The sequence below is a fragment of the Malurus melanocephalus genome, unplaced genomic scaffold (assembly GCF_030028575.1).
Source record: "Malurus melanocephalus ecotype Western Australia unplaced genomic scaffold, MMel_1.1 scaffold_835, whole genome shotgun sequence".
Lineage (NCBI taxonomy): Eukaryota > Metazoa > Chordata > Aves > Passeriformes > Maluridae > Malurus > Malurus melanocephalus.
The window spans coordinates 48,938-69,131 of NW_026624067.1; the positions used below are offsets into that span (position 1 = coordinate 48,938).

General features: G+C 40.4%; 1 protein-coding gene across 7 annotated transcripts in view; it reads left to right on the forward strand.

Moving 5' to 3' along the window:
• Positions 1-20,194, forward strand: part of RNF145 (ring finger protein 145) — a 51,642-nt gene that overhangs the window by 7,035 nt on the left and 24,413 nt on the right. For 4 of the 7 annotated variants that reach the window (XM_057385500.1, XM_057385501.1, XM_057385505.1 and 1 more), the window contains 2 exons: positions 9,239-9,452; positions 17,542-17,650. In XM_057385500.1, coding sequence (XP_057241483.1) covers positions 9,269-9,452; positions 17,542-17,650 — 293 coding nt within the window. In that variant the 5' untranslated portion in view covers positions 9,239-9,268. Of the gene's footprint in view, positions 1-6; positions 161-320; positions 413-483; positions 869-9,238; positions 9,453-17,541; positions 17,651-20,194 lie in introns of those variants that run through there. The other 3 variants (XM_057385498.1, XM_057385506.1, XM_057385504.1) reach the window with 3 other exon arrangements.

Consider the following 20,194-nt stretch of genomic DNA (forward strand, 5'->3'; position numbering starts at 1 on the left):
GGCCATGGTGCCTCGAGGAGCCGCTCTGCCGCCAGGCACCGAACCGCCGCCGCCGCCGCCGTCGGTGTGAGAAGCGCGGAGCCACCGCCGCGCCACCGGGGAGCGGCAGCGAGAGGAGGAGGAGGAGGAGGAGGAGGCGGCGGCGACCCCGCGGGCTCAGGTGATTCCCGCACGCGTCGCCTCAGGCACGCGCGCGCGCCCCCGCGGCGCCCCCCGCCCGCCACTCCCGCGTGTGTCCGCCTCGGTGCCGGGGCTCCCCGGCCTTCCCTTCGCGCAGCGCCCCCCCGCTCCTCCCCGCCCTCCGCCCCCCTTCCCCTCCCCGCTCCCCTCCTCCGCCGGCGCCGGAGCCGCCGGGGTTACTGGAGTTCAGCGGGGCCGGGCAGGATGCGCGGGGCTGTCCGCGGCGCCGGCGGTGAGCGCGGGAGTTGCGCCGGGCAGGAACTAAGTGTCCTGTCGGGGAGTGGGGTAGCGGGGGGCCGCGGCCGCCGCCTGCCCGTGCTGGCCCCGGGGATGAGCTGCGGGCCGCTGCAGTTTTGACGGAGCCGCTGGCTTGGCCGGGGGGCTGCGGTGCTGCCCGCCCTGCTTGGGTTCGGGCTGTACCCTCGCTGGGGTCGGGCTGTACCCTCGCTGGGGTCGGGCTGTGCCTCCGGTGCCCGCAGCCGGCTGTGCATCCCCCGGCCCGCTGCCGTCACGGCTGAGACACGGAGCGGAGCAGGGCACCTCTCCTGGAGACGGGCCCTGGAGCATATGGTCATGCTTATGTAAGGAGCAGCCTGCCCGTGGCGTGGAGAACAGGGCTCTTTCCATCTTCCCTACTTATGTCATGTCAGTCGGTTTTATGAGACCTTCTGTAGCCTTTTAAAATAAGGTTTGTGATGAGAATTTTCGTTTTTCTTCTGTGCTCTGAGAGTAGTTCTGCGTACCAAGTATACTTGTGACAGATGGAGCTCTTACAGGGATTCTTACCTTCTGGTTGTGCTGCCTTTTTGGGTGTGTGTGTGGGTCCTGGTGCATAAATGATATTATTGGAGGAATAAAATGAAAAAAATATGTTGGGGTTTTTTTGTTTTTTGTTTGTTTTTTTTTGTATGTAATGCACGCAAGTATCAGTAAACAAAGGAGAATATTAGAAACTATGGGCAAGATACACCAAAGAAAAGCGAGATCTCGGTAATATGTTTGACTCATAAATATTAGCCATTTGTGATCTCATTCAGACAACTGGTTTTTTTTAATCCGTAGGTGTTGCGGTATTCATTCTTTATGCAGTTTTTAGTACAAGAGTTTCTGTTAACTTGTGTTTCGGACTTGGATACTTTTATGTATATTTCAGTTAGGGTTTGTCCTGTGTTTGTAATATGTGTGGGGAGATAAAACTTGGGAGGAGAAGGAGGATATAATTATTAATTCTTTTTGATCACTCTTGTAGGTTAATGAAGATAGATTTAAATGTTGAAAAAAGTATTTTATTTAGGTGGGGGCTCTAAGCTATTGGACCCTGTGACTTCGGTTAATCTGTAACCTTGGCCTTTTTTTTTTGCCGGTTATCTTGAATACGAGGGAGGCCATGAGAAACTGTATCTATTTTGTTACTAGTGAGCTTTAAAAACTGTTACAATCAGCTCTGGTTTTYAAGTCATAATATTGCTRAMGGATTTTATTAATTGKTGAATTCACTAGCATTAGGAAATAGTTGTCTTTGCGACCACCATTACATGGAAAGACCATAAAAAATCTTACAGACCAATATTAAATTGCTGCTCATCGAAAACAAGGATTCACCTTGTTTATATCAGTTTTGTGGAGCTAGTGATGTTAGAGCCACTTGATTCTGATGGAGAAATGAACTGAGCAGCATTCCTTGGAAGAAATACTGGGGAATTCCWCTTTGGAGAAGATGGGATGAGATGGGTATCTCAGTCGGGTTGGGCAGCTGGAGCCCTTGGTGCAGATGCAGAAAGGCGCATCATGCCGGTGAGCTCTGAACAAATGGGTGTGTCCTGGAAAACTCCGTGAGCCTGMTTCGTGTTTCATTGTTGCCCTCGCACAAACCTTCTCTGAGCTGTTTGCTAAACTTGGGTCAGTGTCCTCCTCTTCAAACAGTGCAGATGGCTTCTCTTCCTCTCCTCTGGACCCGTGTGGCGATTTACTCTTCTGAATCCATTTTTAGCTCCAAATACACCTGGCAGTGTTTGATGTGGTTAGAGTGGACAGTTCACCATCGTTTTRCTTTTTAAGTGTGTATTTAAGTCCTATCCTTAAGTGTGATTCAGGCATTTGTGCTCGTTTCCCTGCCCTTGCAGCATCTCCTCTCATTTCAGAGAGGCCCTGCTGCTCTGTAATTAGTCTCATACTTGGGAGGAACACTCAGAAGTGGGTACTTCATCTTGAGGAGTTTTTCTGTAAGAATTCTTTGGTTGCATGTCTTGCGTTTGAGCGTGTTTTAAAAGGAACTTTTTTGGGTAATTCCACTGTGCATTTGTTATTTCTGTCAGGCAAGTCTGGTGCTGCAGGAAGCTGAGCTGCCTATTTCACAGGCCTGGAAGCTTTATTTACATGATTCAGAAAACAGATAAGGCAGCAGCAGCGATGGAAACTTTATCAGTGCTGACCTAGAGAAATCTTGAAAGTCTTATTTTCTATTTTAACTTCTTACCAGTCTGGTAACTAGTTATTGGCACTGCAGGTTCTAAACATAGTCTGTGTCTGAAATGGCTTAAAACTGTCTGAAATGGCTTAAAACAGTCTGAGCAACTGTGGAGGATGAAATATATTTCATCCCGTTGTGTAGCTTCATCCTGGTAACACATTTGGGTTGCAGGGTTTTTTTTGTGAGATTGATGGGGCAGGGYAGCTTTGCCTGTGTGTCTGGTGTTCCTGTGATCCAGCTCTTCAGGGTGGGTTGTCACTGCATCATCTCAGGCTCTCATTAATGCTCGGTGTGCAGGTCCTCTGGGTATTCTCTYCTCTGCAGAGGCACTTTGGGATTGCTGCCCAGATTTTCTCAGAATGTGCTGATACAAATGTGGTTAGGCAGGCTTGTAGGTGTGGGCTTGCAAACACGGCTGTGATGGCAAAAAAAAGTGCTGAATAACTGGTTAATAAACCAAACCTTCAACTGGCGAGGAACGGGGGAGCCAGAAAGGGCCTCGGAGCAGTTTAGTTTGTTGAGTCAGTCTGGATTTTCTTCTGAAGACTTTAATTAAAGATATTTTTAATTATATTTTAATTTTAATGAATTAGGTTCTTGTCTTTCAGGTGCCCAACTAAGCTGTGATCTCAAAACCAATCACCCCCTCTTAGTGTGACTGGGTTTGAACTGATCGTGTGCAGGCAGATCCCRTAGGACTCCACAGAAGGAAGGATTTTGCTGCATACCTGCTGGATTTGTTAATCTTTGTTAACACGTGTTAGTCCCTGAGTTCAGTTCCTTTGTCTTACCTGCTCATTATGAAAAATAAAAGCCACAGGATGTTTTACAGGCTGCCTATAAATAATATAATGCTCTTGCTATATAATTGAGAGTGGGATGAAACTGTTYGTAGTGTATAAATGTACTTGAGAAATAAATCTTTAAAGAAAACTTTATCCTCACAGCTCCTGGATTGGYTTTCTTTCCTCTAATATAAAACTTGCTAGAATTAATGAAAGTTGGAAATATAGATTATCTTTTTATTCTCTGCAATTAACCTTCTCTAGCGATTTTTGTCCATTTTTAATATGCCTTTAATGTRAATTCATGTTCACTGAAGTCCCTGTGAACAGAGAAGAATTTGACCTAATTTATTTTGCAGTAACATTTGCTTTTGCAAAATACAGTGCTGTATTTGTTTGGAATGGTTTGCCTTAGCTGTGCCACAGTTGACAATTGAATGAGTCTTGGTTGAGTAGGAATTTAGGAATTACTGTATTTTKTAGGTAGAAATACCATTTTTCAGGCACACTACTGCAGCAGCTGTATAACAATCCATTTTATTAGACCTGATGAGAAAAAGGGGGGAAAAAACGAGAGAAAAAAGATTTTGTTTGTTCTTTTTAACTGCTTACGCAGCAAGATCGAGCTGTCTGTTTGCTGGCCAACTCTCTCTAAACCTTTAAATTGAAGGCTAAATACTCTGGTTATTTGAAATTACTGAACTGCTCCAGTGATCTACAAGAACTGAGCATTACTGGGAGCAGTGAYGGTGTTGCTGTGCACGTCTGCAGCRTTCCAGGACTTTATTCCGGCACTCRCTRTCTCGCTGGATCTGGYCTTCTCAGCAGAAATCTTTGAGTGCTGTCCTGTCCTTATTAGCCAATTTAAATTGTATGGGAGCAAGAGAGTCTTTTCCCTTCTTTGCCACTGTCTGCAAGGGAAGGAGCTCTTTTGATGGATTGGTGACTCACATACTCTCAGTTCTACATTTGTTTTGTTATTTTTTTTTCTGCGGAATCACACAGGGAGATTCTTTTCTAAGTGCATGTTTGATAAACCTTTCTGTCCTGTTCCTTCCCTTTGCTTCTCTTTGTTTTCTTCCTCYCAGACTGATGATAATCTTAGTCTTTGAAGAATGGGATTCTTCTTTAATTCAAATTCTTTTTGCTTCTCAGGTATAAAGAAGGGGCTCTGAAGTACAACCCAGCTGATGGGTCTAATTTTAGTTTTTGAACTGTGATGCTGAACTTTTCTACAGCTACAGATAGGAGCTGTATATTTTGTGTTAGGTTTGGGTTTATATTTAAATTTTTTTTCCCCCTCTTCAAAGTCTGTTTAGCAAAGTTTGCCTGACAGAAAAATAAAAGGTTTTCCTGGTGATATTTTTAGTTTCAGAATATGTTACTGAAAAGTAATCTAACGTGGAAATTAAAGTACAGTTCTGAATCTGCATGCTAACAGAAGTATCCAGAGTAACTACAATTTCATAGATGTGGGAAACAGAAGTTGAAATTGTGTCTTTTGGATTTTAGTCAATCTTGTCAAGTATTTTAGGCTGTGATGCTGTAGGAGAATGAGCATCTTGTTCACAGATGTGAGGCTGAATGTTGCAGGATCAAGTCTGGTTTTGAGGTTCTGATCTTGGCTGGAATTACTGTCTCTTTCCGTGGTGATTTTTGGAGGCAATAGTCTTGGAATAACTCTTACATTTGCAGATATTCCAGTTTATTTCTGTAACTATTAAGTAACTTTCTGATTAATGTTTTCTTAAATGGAAAGCTSGTCTCTGTTAATGTAATTTTGTACCTGTTTGGATAAATGGATGCAGATTTTTGTGGCCTCTTGTACTGCTTTATCAGGGCATATTTTCTGTCTGTGATGTGATAGATTTATATTTATGTTGGCGAAGAAGCAACAGTTACACTGGTTTAAGTGGCAGAATTCACAGCTTCAGCTAAAATGGCAAAATTTTATGTTGTGACAAAACTTCAGAAAGAAAATTCTGTGAAAGGGAAAATGTGTGTTATCTTTGAGAGAGTGTGTGCTGTGTGATCACACTCAAGATGGTCTGTTCTGATGATGGAATGAACTGGGACAAACTTGAAGGAGTCTTTTTCCCTTTTTTATTTTTTTTTATTGATTTTTGATAGCTCTGCTGTTTTCTTTAAAGGTAACCAGGAATATGCTTTTGAYAAAATGGGTGTGCCAGGTGAGGGAAGGATTTTTGAAAAATAATTGTTAGAAAACAAAAATGAACAATACATGTTCTGTGAAGAGTCACTTATGATGGGAAATTTTTAAAAAGTTGSTTTTGGCCAAATAGCTCAAGTGAAGAAGTGAAGTGTGATGTTCTTGATCCTGGCTTTTGCTGGGATAGAATTAATTTTCTGTGTTTTTAGTATGAGAGTAATGTTGATAGCACACCAATGGTTTAGCTGGTGCCAAGCAGTGCTCACTCTAAATCAAGGATTTTTCAGTTTCCTGTGCTCTGACAGTGAGCAGGTGCASARGGAGCTGGGGAAACTGGGCAAAGGGATATTCCATAGCACAGAACCTCATGCCCAAGGTATAAACCGGGCTGAGAGACACTGATGGCTGCTCAGGGACTGGATGGGCATCAGTGAGTGGGTGGTGAGCAACTGGATTGTGTCCCCTGTTTCTCTTGGGTTTTAGTCTTCTCTTTTTCTGTATAGGTTTTTTTTTTTGTTAGTTCTTTTTTTTTATTGTTGTGGTTGTTATCTGCCTTTCACCACAGTTATTAGCATTAGCAGTATTCAGTTTTATTTTATTTATTAAGCTATTCTTATCCCAACCCAAGGTGTTTCCCTTTTTTCAGTTCTCCTCTCTGTCCTGCTGGGAGGGGTGATGGTGAGTGAGTGGCTATGTGGTATTAGCTCCTGACTGGGGTTAAACCATGACAGCCTCCTTGAGACTGTTCCTTTTCTTACTCTCATTTGGAACAGGGAGATACTTGAAATCATGGGAAAAAAAATTTGAAACACAAACAAGTGACTACCCAGTCTATTTTTTGGCTTTGAACAAGTGACCTATTTTTTTTTTCCAACGCCTGAGCACCCAGAAACTCTTGTCATCATCATTTATCTGAAGGTTTTAGAGGTTTAATGTTGTGATSGTTTTTTTGTTTGTTTTTACACCAATCAAAATAATGTATTGTGAGAGCTCTTTACAATATAATGAGCTTAGAGCAATGGACTTTGCTTGCCTCTGTTTCGTTCTGTTAGAACTTGGCAGCCATTACAACTGAGGCTTTATTTAACACATCCGCATTTCTAGTGGAGTTAATTTTAAAGGGTTTCTTATTAGTATTGGGTGTTTTTGTCAGACAGGGACAGAGATGCTGTGGAGTTACAGTGGCTGCTCCTCACAGCACTTCCGTTGTTACATGATGTGGTTTTCAAAGATTGKTTTGCTTTTGTTTTAGCAGCATTTGAAATCTAATTGTTTTCATAAATAATTCAAATGGTTTACTTTTTAGTTTGCTAAGTCTCAAGTATCCGTGTGTGAGTTTGGGAGGCAGAATTTTTCAGGTTAATTTGGATGTGCTGACCCTCAAATTAACTTTCAGTATTAGAGAAGTTGTCCATGGAATTCTGGTTTTGGAGTTAAGGAAAGTTAAAGCTGAAGTGAAAGTTACTTTCTTGTCATACATGTTCAGTTGTTGTTGATGACTGAAGAAGGTTTGACAGTTTTGAGAATGTAATTTGATATCAGGCACTTGTTACTTTACATGGGTATTTTTATGACAAAAAGAAAACCTTTCAGTCCCTGCTCATCCCTATCCCTGGGTTCTGATCTGCTTGGAAAAGGAACCTACTGAAAAAAACAGGAGGCAGCTTAATTTCACAGTTTTAATAAAATTTATGAACTTGGCAAACCCATAGACTTTTGAAAATTCTGGGACATTTAAAATACTCTGATACGATTTTTTTAAGCTGCTGTTTTTTATAGCTCTTTATATACAACCTGTGAAACTCCTGACTTCTATCGCTAYGGTGCCATCCCTTTAAACTCCGTCTTCTATTCACACAAAACATTGAATACTCCAATTCTGTAGTAGCTGCTTGGTTGGTAGTTTTGGTTGTTCATTCTAAATATTTGTATTCCTGTGGCTGATCTTTTMATTTGTTTTGGGCAGCTCTGTGAAATGTTGGTGTTGTGTGGAATGCCCGATGTGCTTGGAAGGCACTTCCTGTGCKAGGGGAAGGATGGGTTCCCCTTGGGGTTTGTAGAGCTGTTGCAAGAGCTCTGTAAAAAGTGCCCAGCATTTACATAATTTCAAAAATTAGACTGTGGGCTAGACAATGGCAAGCAACAGCCCTGCAACCTGTGGTTTATTGAGCCATATCTCAGTTTTAATCTGTCCTGACTTCTTGAGCTGAATTAATTTTATGTCATCATGCCTTGAGAAGTGTGAGTGTGGGTGAAGGTATGACATGAACAGTGTGCAGTGTCATCTAGGCCATAGAAACACAAATAAAATCTCATATGAGGCGTGTGAGTAAGTGAGAGCTCTTGGGGTTTTTTGTTCTTTTGAGTTGGGGTTTTTTCATATATTTGCATGGTTTCACTTCATGCTGRACTTCTGTGTTGGCTTTAGGTATAAAGCTTTCACAGCTGCAAAAACTTTTATAACTTACRCAAGGACAAGATGAATAAAGTCCTGTGTCATTTTATTTAAAATAAAGTGCAGATTTTTCTGTTTCTTTGCTCAGGGTGCAGTACTTTTCAATTGTCTCCCTAATAATTGGGATTGGGAGCCTTTTCTTAAATCTGACCTCGTTGGGGGGCTGATTGTGCTGCAGGTGATTTTACTTTGAGTGGCTTCTTGTGGATAAAAACTTGCTGGATCATCCCCATTTTCAACTGCACTTTTCTAATGTAGCCTGCAGTGAATCATGTCCCTGGGATGGGCAGGTGGTGAATGGTAAAAGCAGCACATTTCATTTAGGAACAACGGTCAGTCTTAGCTGACGTGATGCGGAAACTGATACTTTTGCTCTTTAAAATGGTTCTGTTGGTAACTTTTGAGATGCTGTTGTGGACCAGCTGTTTTAAAAGAACAGTGCCCTTCATTGTTTTGCATCAGCCATCAAATTRCCTTCTAGTATTCAGGATATGGTCTTTTGTTTGTATGATTCCTTGTGTTGAATTACATAGGCATGAGTGGAATAGTTGCGTGATTGGTTCTAATCTTCAAAACACACAGCTCTCAAATTCCATAAATAGATAAATTTGTAGAGGTTAATAAAGGCTATAAATGAWTTTTTTTAAAGCTTAGGTATTTGAAAATGATTTACTTCAATTTACATTGAGGAAGCAAAACTAAAATGTTTAAAGAACTCTCTTAATTAGTGATTATTTAATTTGAGAGACAGAAATAGTGCTAGATGGTTGTAGTGTCTGAATTTTGTTGGTGTTTCATTTCTAAAGCATACAGAGTATTTGCATTCTAATGCTGATCATGTAAATGTCTATGTATTACTTACTAYATTGGGTCTTTTAGCTGAGCATTTGGATGCTGAATTAGTGCAAATAAGAATAGTGCACACCCTTGGACTATTTTCATGTCATTAACCTGCCCTCCCCCCATTTTACAGTGTCACCATGGAAAAACTGCTAGCAAATTGACCTTTATATAGCAAAAATAGAAGCTGTCCTGTGTGGATTTGAATTTAACTCAGTTGATTCATTCACTCGTTTGTGGCCACACAGGAAGCCCCATTCATACGATCACAAAGCCTAATGGCTGTTTGTACAGTGGGATTGATCTGATTACTCTTCTCTCTCTTGTGCTATTTACAGTCTGCTGCCAATTCACAGAAAGGGAAGAGAATGGCTGCAAAGGAGAAGTTGGAGGCAGTATTAAACGTGGCCCTGAGGGTCCCKAGCATCATGCTGTTGGATGTCTTGTACAGATGGGATGTCAGCTCATTCTTCCAGCAGATCCAAAGAAGTAGCCTGCACAACAACCCTCTCTTCCAGTACAAGTACTTGGCCCTTAATATGCATTATGTGGGTGAGTATAGATCTATTCCTGAGAAAACACTACTGAATACTCTTTCGCTTGCTAAAAGAATTTTAAGAATTTAGTAATAGCATGTTAATATATTGATTACAATGAACAGCATGATAATACATTCATTACAGTTCTGCCTAAGGGATAGTTTATGTTAGTAGCAAAGAAATCCTGTCCAGGGTTTTTACTGATTGTTGTTATTTAGCTTTAYAAGTAAACAGAGTGAACTTGGTGTTAGAAAACACAATGGATGTCCTGAAAGAAGAGCACGGTAACTTTGGGCTGTGTTTGACTGATGAGGAACAGACAAGAAATACAGTAACCATTAAACAAGAGACTAGGGAAGAGGTGGTCTGGTTTGGTCTAAGCACATTTCCAGAAGTTTAGCTTTCACYGCTGTACAGATTTGGCTCTTTAGTTTACAGCCTTATGAGCCATCTCTGTGCTGTGAGTGGATTCGAGCAGGTAACCAGTCCTTGTGCTGCACATAGATGGACAGAATTACTAGTTAAATTCAGGCAGCTGAGGTGTGAGCCTTGGCCTGCAAGTCTAGCTCTGGAATGCTGGATGTCTGCTTTTAGGAGATGAAAGGATTGGTGTTCTGGGACCTGCTGTCGGGGTGAGAATGTGATTCATCTGCACACAGGGTAAATTAGGGATTGGGTTCAGGCTGGTGAGGTTGATCTCTGGTGAGCATCTGCCTGAGTGCTGCCTAACTTGGAGAGAAGGGGCTAGCATATAATTTTCTCACTCTRTAGTGTTTCTTCCTTGTAGATGGTTTTGGAAGATAAAGATGCACTGCAGTCAGCTAAAGGAAACACACTACTTAAGTAGTTTGARAATTGAGGGCTTTTGAAGTAACAAGCCCTGACTTTAATCCTGACTGTATAAATGTTGGCATGGACTTCTCTTTTTTTAGTGTATTAGATACCTGTTGTCTGGAAATCATTTACTGCACTGAAAATGTGTGCAGCTTTCTTTGTTAAGGCTCCACTGTACTCATGGTGGTATGACAATGTACTTGTGGTACAAAACATTGGTGTCACTGCTCCCTTTTCCTTTGTCTATGGGAGAGGACAGAGGGGCTGGTGAATGTGACACAGGACTGTGGTGGCCTGTACCTACAACTGGCTCTCTCGTGCATTTGTGTGCACACACGTAATTTTTAGGAATAACTTTATTAGCTCAGGTTCTAATACAGAACTAACATTTATGCAGTAGATTTTCAAGATGGCAGTGATTTCCAGCTGTGACAAAACCCCTCTTTAGAGGCCTTTGATAATCTTGTCCTTGCTGAAGTGTGTTGGGATACACCAATAAAAGCCACTTCAGATAGGGTGGGTATTGTTACCAAAGAATTTCCCACCTGGATGTTATTTTGGTACTMAACCAGTGGAATCTGACTTTGTGCTCCTTGTGCAAGGGGTGTTTTTGTGCTGGTGCACAATCACTCAGCAGTTCTTTTACTTCKTGCTTTTATGACATTGCGTGTATGCACTTCTATTTCTCCATCTGGTAGTTGCTGAGCAAGAAGAGCTTCTAAATTGTCAAACAAGTTGCTCATTTTAAAAGATTTTCAGACAATTTTTAGTGACAGAACTTTGCTGKTACTTTTAAAATRAAGTTGCTGTGTTTAATTTCCTTGRTTKTTGGGGGTTTTTTAAGCTGTGTCAGGGTGAAGCTGGGCTAAATCAATTTACATGCMTCCATGACATTTTATATAGATTTAGTTGCATCACTTTACAGTATAACATTAATTATGATGATGTATCAAAATATATAAATTGGATTTGTAAGGAAAACAAAGTACTTTTCCACCAGTTTGGGGAATTAAGCTTCTTTGAAGATACATTGAGAGAAATTAACTGCCAGCATATGATTTAAACAACAGTTCACCATGGATGTGTTTCAACGTGCTAATCTGCTTTATTTAGGAAAAAAATCCTCTGTTCGTACTTRCAGTTAGGAAACACTATCAGCAAATGCAGCGGCAGCTTTGCAATATCAAACAATCACTGAATTTCTTCTACAAGACAGTATCTTGTAGTGCTATATATAGAGCTATATAAAGACTTCCAGCAGCTGAGGAAATTGGGTGCATCTATCTCAGGCAGATGCTCAAGGAACAATTTGATTAGAGAGCCCTAAAAATTAATAAACTCTACCAATCTTTATATAGTGAACCTTTTCCTGGAACTAARGAGACAGCGTTGGAAATTTGCTCAGAACTGGGGCTTACCAGAGGTGTCTTTTATGTTTAAATATATCAAGTGAAATTATGCGTGTTCCAGTGTGATTCCCCTTCCAGTTAGCAGTACTGGGAGTATAATAAAAGCTTCTGGAATGCAATTTGTTCTCTGAAACAACTTTTCCTTTTCATATCTTTCCATGAAACAGCCCTTATCTGCTTGAGCAAAGGAAAATACTCAGTCCTGRTAACTGCTCAACCACAAGTTCACCTGCATGAAATTTAACTGAATATGCACAGAATAGTGTAAACAGCAGAGATAAATTTCTGGTTAGAATTGGTGTAACCTCTGTGTAGGGTAGATTAGMACTTACTGCCAGACTTCTCTTGTTTTCTTCTGGACTGTAGAGTAGCTCTGAGAAAAGGGATATTTCTTTTTTTGTCCTCTTGGTGAAGAAGATGGAAACAGTTGAAGCCACGTAATTTCCTCCTGTGAAGAAGGGCAAAGCAGTGCTGTTTGTGCTAACTGGTAAATACTCTGAGCTAGATGGAAAGAGTCATGAGCTTAACCTATAATCAGTCAGGCTTGGAATGTAAGTCACTGTCATGAGTGAGGCACAGAATTGCACTAAATACAGGGTTTTCTTACTCAAGAGTAAAAATAGAKCCGTTTTCTATCTTAAACTGTATTCTTTGTCATTACAAAAAATAAAAAGATACTCTCAGGGAAAAAAAAAAAGTAAGAGAAGTATTTAAATATTTGGAATATGTGGAAGTTGTGTCATCTTTCACAACCCTGTTTGTAATGACAGTTTCTTGAACTGTGGTTAATACTTTAATCTCTTGGTCGCATCACTTGCTAGGTATGAGCTGCTTATTATGAATGCTCCCTTTTTGAGGGGGGCTTGAGGGAGGAGAAACCTGCTGAACTTCCTGCCCTGTGTGTTTGCTGATAGCATGCTTTGGTCTGCCCACTTTTCTTTAARGTCTCATGCTATAAGTAGAAGATCYTTTATTGGGGTTGCTTTTTTATGTTGCCTCTTAAGCGGAAAGGTACTGCACTCTGGTACAGACACAGTAAGAAATGCCAAGTGAAGCTTCAGTGTGAGGAGAAGACTGGTTCATTACTGTTGTGACAATTACAGAAACAAATTTTGTAAAATTGAGAGGAGAGGATGCAGAAGTAAATGTGTAAATGCAGTTAATGCACACAAAGATGGGGTCCTGCTTAGCTTCAGCATCTCTGGCTTTGGTGTCCCATGTCTTCTGTCTGTSTCCTGCCAGCAGCACTTAGATAAATGGGTAGTAGAACTATTTTCTGCGTGTCACTATTTAATTTTAAACTGTAGCTATTTTTAATCAAGTGCAATTTGATGACATGGACTTGGTCTTTATTTCTTAAAATAATTGCTTGTTACGTCTTCTCATTCTCTTTTTGGATAAAATGCAGTGTATGCTGCAGTTGGTAGGACACAGGAGGAGGTAGAGAGTGTTCCATGTTCAAAATCCAGCACAGCCTTTTTTTCATTTTCTGGCTCAGGAATGAAGATTCCTATACTGCTCCGTTAGTGTTGTATGCTTTTACTAAGCAGCTTTCTTAGCATATGGATACTTTCAGGTAGCTTCAGGTAACTTTTCTGGATAAAGCTGGTGTCTCTTTTTGGCAACCTACATTGCTACTTTTTTTTAAAAAGGAGCCTCTAACAGCCTTCTTGAAAGCAGGTGCATAAAATTTTTGACTCTGAATAGCAGTCTCATAACAGCATGGTAGCTTGTCTTAATGATTTAGAAAGAGCCTCTGAATCATATGGCAGAACTAAAATCAAAAGTCCATTTTATTTGTTCAGGCAATACTGCAAATCTCTGTAAAGAACTCAGTTTCTTGGATTATTTATACTTAGAGTGCCCAATCTGTTATGCATTTAAAAATTGAAGAAACAGCTSTTGATGGCAGTACCCCAGTAATGAAAAAATTGTTTTGTTGGCATTATTTTGTCTGAGATGTGCAGATGTTGGTAGCAGGATTTCTGGTTTCTGTTTACAGAGAACAGACATGTTCTGAGCCATGACTGAATAAATACCAATTTCCTTATGTGCAAGTATGTTTAGATATGTGCTTTCTCAGTTTGAACTAGTTTTCCAGCATTTTCTGGAGGGCAGATATGTAAAAATATATCTTTTAAAAATTATCCATTTCTGAGATAGATGATTTAGACATTGACAATTTATGAAATCTCTGTGTAAAYTGTAGTGTAACCAGTCTGGCAGTTGCTTATCCTGAGAATTAGACCCAATGAAAGTAAAGGTGCCAGTTGTTGCTCTAATACTTCTGCCATCCCAAATACAGTCTTTGAGAAGTGTGTCCTGTGTTGCTGGTACTTGGATGTTGTGGCCTGAGAGTTGTCTGAGTAAACTGAAATGAGGACAGTGAAGGATTTGGCTGAAGTGCTGTGACTAACTCACAGTGAATTGATCCCTCACTGGGGCAGAAGAGCTGGGTGTTTTGATGGAATCTGTGACTCATGACTTGCTGCTTCCCAGCAAGTTGCTTTGCAAATCATGGACCCTTTACCCTCACAGGATATGGGAGAAAGGAAAGGTAGAGTGCCCTAAATGAATTTCCTGGTAGAATCCAAGCAATTGGGCTCTTATTTTCTGGCACTCCGAGAGTTCATGTRGCCTTATTAAGAAATGTTACAAACTCTTTGATGTGCAAAGTTCTCGTTTTTAGACTAATGTGCAGGAAACTGTGAGTAATAATACGAAATGGACACAAGGGATCTGTAATCATGCAAATGAGCACTGGAGTGTTCCATAAAGAGGATGAGTTATGACTTGGATCATGTTCCAGAAGCCTCCATTGTGTGCAGTCAATAACCTCAGGTACCTGAGTCAGCAAAGAGGTAATTCTGGTGAGAGAAGCTGGGAACACCTTGRTGGTGCACAAATGGAGAGAGATTGCTGAAAGGCAGTGTGTGAGCTGCCTCTTYCTGTAACAATGAGCATTGCACAGCCAGAGGTTTTCATCAAGCTGAATCAACAGGCTGTAAATGAGGTCATGAACTGGTTAATATGTGTGATCTTGTCTAGTAGTGTTTAATTTAACTTTTCTGCATAGTATGATTTTCACAGTTTATTTTCCCCAGTGGGSCCTAAACCTCTACCATCTTTCATGAGAGGCAGTAGAAGTTCTCTGCTTCTTTGTGCTCCTGAATGGGTGCTGAGTGAGGGATCTGTGTATTTTTAAGGTTGGCAGAATGTGTCTTCTGTAATGCTCCTTATGGCTGGAAGCATAAAAGTGCAAGTCTCTTTCTTGGTGTCCTGGCACTAGAGCACTATGACTGTATTGGGGAGGATTATTCAGTCTTTATCTTTTTTGTTTGTTTGTTTGTTTGTTTGTTTTTAACATGTGTTAGAACAATTTCTTTCCTGGGGCAGGAATTGGGCTTCCCTGAGCTTGCTGCTTGCTTTGTACAGAAAAGTGCATGGTGAGTCAAAAGGGACAATGCACCAAGTCCCAAGAGCAAAAATAGCATGGCCTAAATCAAGGGAGGGGAGTGCTCATTSCTGACATAGAGCTCAAAAACTCAGTTTGGATGGAAGTGAGTGKAAGTTATTGTTAACTCATGTCTAGAAGTTACCCAGTAAGATGACTATTTCTCAAACTGTACGTCCTTGAGTGTGGGGATTCTCTCCAAAGGGATGTATGTTCTCAGCRTCGTGTTTTCTTCTGGCAGAGGAGGTGCAAATGAAAACAGAATGTAATGATTTAGATGAGAAAGCTACTGTGAGAAATTTAATTTCCTGGTCCTTTTTTTTTTTAAATGGAATCTTATTTACGCYATACATTAATTACATCATTTGTCTGCATGAGAACAAAGGGAATAGAATATTATTGCAAGTATGTCTGAATCTGAGCTTGTCTTCCTTTTCTTCTGCAATCAGATGGGTTGGTAAAGAATTATTTGGCTGGTTTTTTTTTTGGCAGAGGCCCTGTTGATAAAAATGAGGTTGGTATCACTTTGGGAATAGGGCCTCTGCARTAAAAATGCAAATATTGCAGTATGAAGTGTGTTGAAATCTCCCTCTTACTGAGTYACAAGAGGAAATTGTAAATAACAGTGAATGGGAACTACTTTAAATGTCTGTTGCTCTCCCCCTCTTCAAAATCTAACAATTAAACCAAATGGCTGCTTCAAAGTGAACATTTACATTCCAGCCYAAACTCCTGAGCAGTTGCTCCAGCTTCTGCAGTAACCTTGGCTGTCTTGTGCTGCTTCCCTGCACAGTTCTGAGCATCTGTGCTGTGTGGAAGCCTGCTGGTTAGAAAGCACAGTGACAGTCCTTTTTTCATCTTTTAATTTAGCTTTTTTTTGGTTTTTTTCCCACTCCTTCATTGTGTCCTGAAGGAAATTAACTCTTTTGGTTAAAGTTTTGATCATGTAGAGAAGAATGAACTTCAGTGATATCTAAGATCCTTCCCTGTACCATATCTTTGTTAGAGTGCTGTTACTGCCCTCTKAAATGTTACTTTTACAGAAATGATCCTGTCATTGCTCAGGTACGTTATCATGTGGCCAAGGAGCAAACTTTCTTGGGATAGAAAAAGGTAAAGATGACAGAGCTAARATACAGTAAACAGGTATTCTAAGGCTATAAATAGAGTACTAGAGGAATAAAAGGCTGCATAATAAACTCCATTTAGTTCTCCACCTGAAGGTGAGTCACAGGCTACAGTGAGATGGAAAGGTKTAGGGAGATTGAACTCACGTGCTGGAATGATAAATCGTTGTGGGTTGTTCCTCAGGGAGAATTGTCCCTCACAAAGGAATGAAGGGAAAGGGGTGCATGCTGCAGAGATGAGGTGTACCAATGTCTGCAGATGGTTTGAGAGTTCTGGAGCTGGCTCATGAGGCTGTGGTGTGGTGCAAGGTGCTCTTCATGGAGTCTGCTGTGCAGCTTCTGCTCTTGCCATTGGTGTTTTTGGTAGAAGGAGGGTGGTAAACAGAGAACAGGAATTCCATAAAATACAAATGTTTGTGAAGAAAACTGATGGTGTAGGACATCTGATGTGCTGTGTTAAGTAGAAGCAAGTTATTTTGTATAAAATAGTTGCTGTAAGGAAACTGATCTGGTGCTATGTTTTAGGACCCTTAAAAAAAGCTCAAAATATAAATTAACTCGGCTAAAAAGACTGTGCCTCATATTCCTGAATAGATGTATGAAACTTTAAATGTGACATGACTGCTGTGGCTGTGAGGGTCAGGATAAGTTCTTCTGTAGYGTTTTGTTTTTCGCTTCAGGGGAGTTGTTGGCTGTTGCTGGGTTGTTTTCCTAAATGGATTTCAGTGCCAGGCACTTGAGCTGACCTTCAGAAAGAGCACAAGTGCACTGCAGTGATGGAGAGAGAGCTTGGAAATAAATATTAGTAAGGCACCATGTGCTGGGTTTTTGATCTGCAGCCTGTCTGTAAAGGAGGAGTATGGACATGTACCATCCAGTTATGACTTCAAACTACTGCTTTATTTGGGTATGAGTGAGGTCCTCATGAAAATAAGGATTAGTGTTCTGCGTGTTGGAGAGGCAGCTGGGCAGCCAGGCCATGGTSTTGAAGAGTAAAGCTGGATCTGCATTGGGTCATTTTCAATAGCCTCACTAAATGCTATTGAGAAGTGCAGGAGCTGCTGCAATAAATACTGACAAAACCTAGGCTTGTGTCAGGGCTTGTCCTTGATTTATGCAAGCCTAATGGCTGGAGTATGCTTTAATATGTGCTATAATATGAGTAGTATGGAGTTCAGCCTGTGTATCCTCATTGWAAATTATGAACGTGCAAATTGTTATTTTAATTTGGCATCAGGTGGTATTTTTTTAAATATCAACTTCTGCTTTTTGTTACAGGTTACATCTTAAGTGTTGTRCTCCTAACTTTACCAAGGCAACACCTGGTTCAGCTTTACCTGTACTTTTTGACTGCACTGCTGCTTTATGCTGGGCACCAAATTTCCAGGTAAGAATAAAGACATTAATTTTGTTAGCTTGGTTTGGGAATTAGAGAAATAAGTCTTATTTCGTTAATATCTTCTATAAATGGTTTAGTGGAGGCCTTTTTTCTATGTCAGAGATCTAAATATGTCTTGCTGTTCTTTGTCTTTAGAAAAGTGTACAGAGTTAAATATGCAGTCAAGTAGTTCTTTTAAGTCATTGAAAATACACCAGGAATTTTGAGCTATCTATGGAGTGTAATGTCCACTAATCTAGGGAGGGAAAGCACTCACAAGACTAAATGTGGCCTCTGATGCAGCAATCTAACTTACCCAGYGCTCAGCTAACATGCTTTCAGCACTGGGGTGTTTTACACACCAGACAGGATGCTACTTTTTGTTTCCTGGCACCTCAGATGAGAACAATTAAGGATCCAGAATCCAGTAATTGAAAAGTAGTAGTGGAATTTATTCTTAAAATATATTACACAAAGATGAACTGACAATGGAAGCAGGTTTTTTTGATCTAAAATGCAGAGTGAGAGGCTGGAGAACTGAGTCAAACAAGACAAAATCAACCATCTTTGTTTGGCTGTAGCTAAATCTGTTGAAAGGCAGTGTAAACCTTCACACTGACACGATGTTTAATTGGAACCAAAGACACTGCTATCATGTTAAAGGCTTTGCATGGGAAGTTTTGAAAATATGGACTTGAGCCTGACTTATTTTGGTGCCTGCTGATGGGAAAYGTTTAAAAATGTGCTTTCAATTGATTTAATAGAAGTGATAGTTTTGTTATTTCTGCATCAAAATYGTTGTTCCAGAGCATTTGCTGGAATGTCTTTCTTGATATGTTGCAGTTCAGGTGAGTGTTAATGAAGGTTTTGGGACGACTTGACATGTCACTGTTGTGGCTGTCAGAATTGCAGTTAGTGATTTCCTGAAAGGGATSAGCATACAAGAGAGAAGTTATAGCCTCTTATTGCCTCAGTAGGAAGGAAAAAAGGGTTTATTTGTCATCATCAGGGGAGTCTGAGTTGTTATAGATRGAGTCTATGGGTGTTTCTTATAGGGTTAAAGGCTTATTTATTAGAAAAAGCAGCCTAAACATTATTTAAGAACTTGTGATGAAATAATAAAGCCGGTAACAAATGCCCATAAGATGTGGGGCTTTGGTCCAGAACATTTACAGCTGAAGGTGTTTAGGCCACTCCAGATCTTTAAATTTTTTAGAAGAAAGGGAGATGTTATGCATTTGKTTGATACATTAAGGCATAGCAGTGTTTGCCTTTTATACCTTGTTTGTGTTTCTGTGTAATAGGAATTCTGACTTCTGTTGCTTTTTRAGGTTTGGGACCTTATAGACTTCATTGTAACACATTTGGTAACTATTGTTTGGATGTTTCCATGTGTTCCTATTAAGCTTTCTCTATTTGGTGCTCCTGGAGTGAGTTAATAAAGACTTTAATTAAATCTTGCATCAACTAGCACAAAAAATATATTTAATTAAAAGATGTCTTGGATTCAAATAGTCCAGCAGTATTCCCGAGGTATTTTGCAAGGCAAATGTAGCTGCTGACACTTTTGAGTGAGCTTACCCATTCCCTAGGCATAAGGCTGATTTGGTTTGGAAGGAAGCACAGTGCAAGGGGCTCTCATCTGAAGCCTTTGTATAATCAGGAATCGTATGTGGGGAGTGGCAATTGAATTAGCTTTACAAAAGAGTTTTTGAATCTTATTCGTTTTTATATTGAAAATAGTAAAATGTGACAGACATATCTGTTGGCAGAGCTTTTCCTCTTATTGCCAAARCTATCCACTTCCAACTGATGTTTCTATTTAGCAGCCTGATCATAACAAGACATACAGTAGTCACATGTGCAGACTGTGATTTAGTGTTTTTTGTTTGTAATTTTGCTTAGAGCTGAAAACTTCCAGGGACTTGCTTGCRTGCACTACCAGTTGGGATGCTATTTAAGACCAATGAAGAGGTCTTATATTGAGGCCAGTTTGGTTCGTGCAAATTATAGAACAAGACCAGAATCATCTGGCACTTGTGACTCTGCAGTGTCCTGGAAATTCTGAGCTGTTGAAAGACTTCAGCTTTCAGTGCTTTTTTTCCACCCCAGAAATAGCTTGCAGTTCATCTCCAAGTCTGGGAATAAGTTCATCTGAATTTTATAGTTAAGCTCTGACTTCAAACTTCCAGGTTTATGTGACCTTGACAAGTCACTTAATTTCTTAAATATTTGTTTCTTTGCCTGCAGAACTGAGAATTACCTTTATGTGTAAGGATGTTTTAGGTAATGTTTGTGAATACTTGGAGCGTCCCAGAAGAGGCTGCTTTTGTATGTAGCATGCTAACCTGGCAATTTGGGTGGAAATAACACACCCTCTGTTTATGGAAAAAAAGAGAAGTCAGCTTTAAAAAACCAAAATCCTTGTTAATGAAATTTCTTTGCCTTAGGTTTCCTGCAGCAGTCTCCAATTTCAGGAGAAACTAGTTTAATAATGGAGAGGCACAGCAGTAGGAACAGCTTGAGCTGGGTGCCTCCAGCCAGGAACCCAGA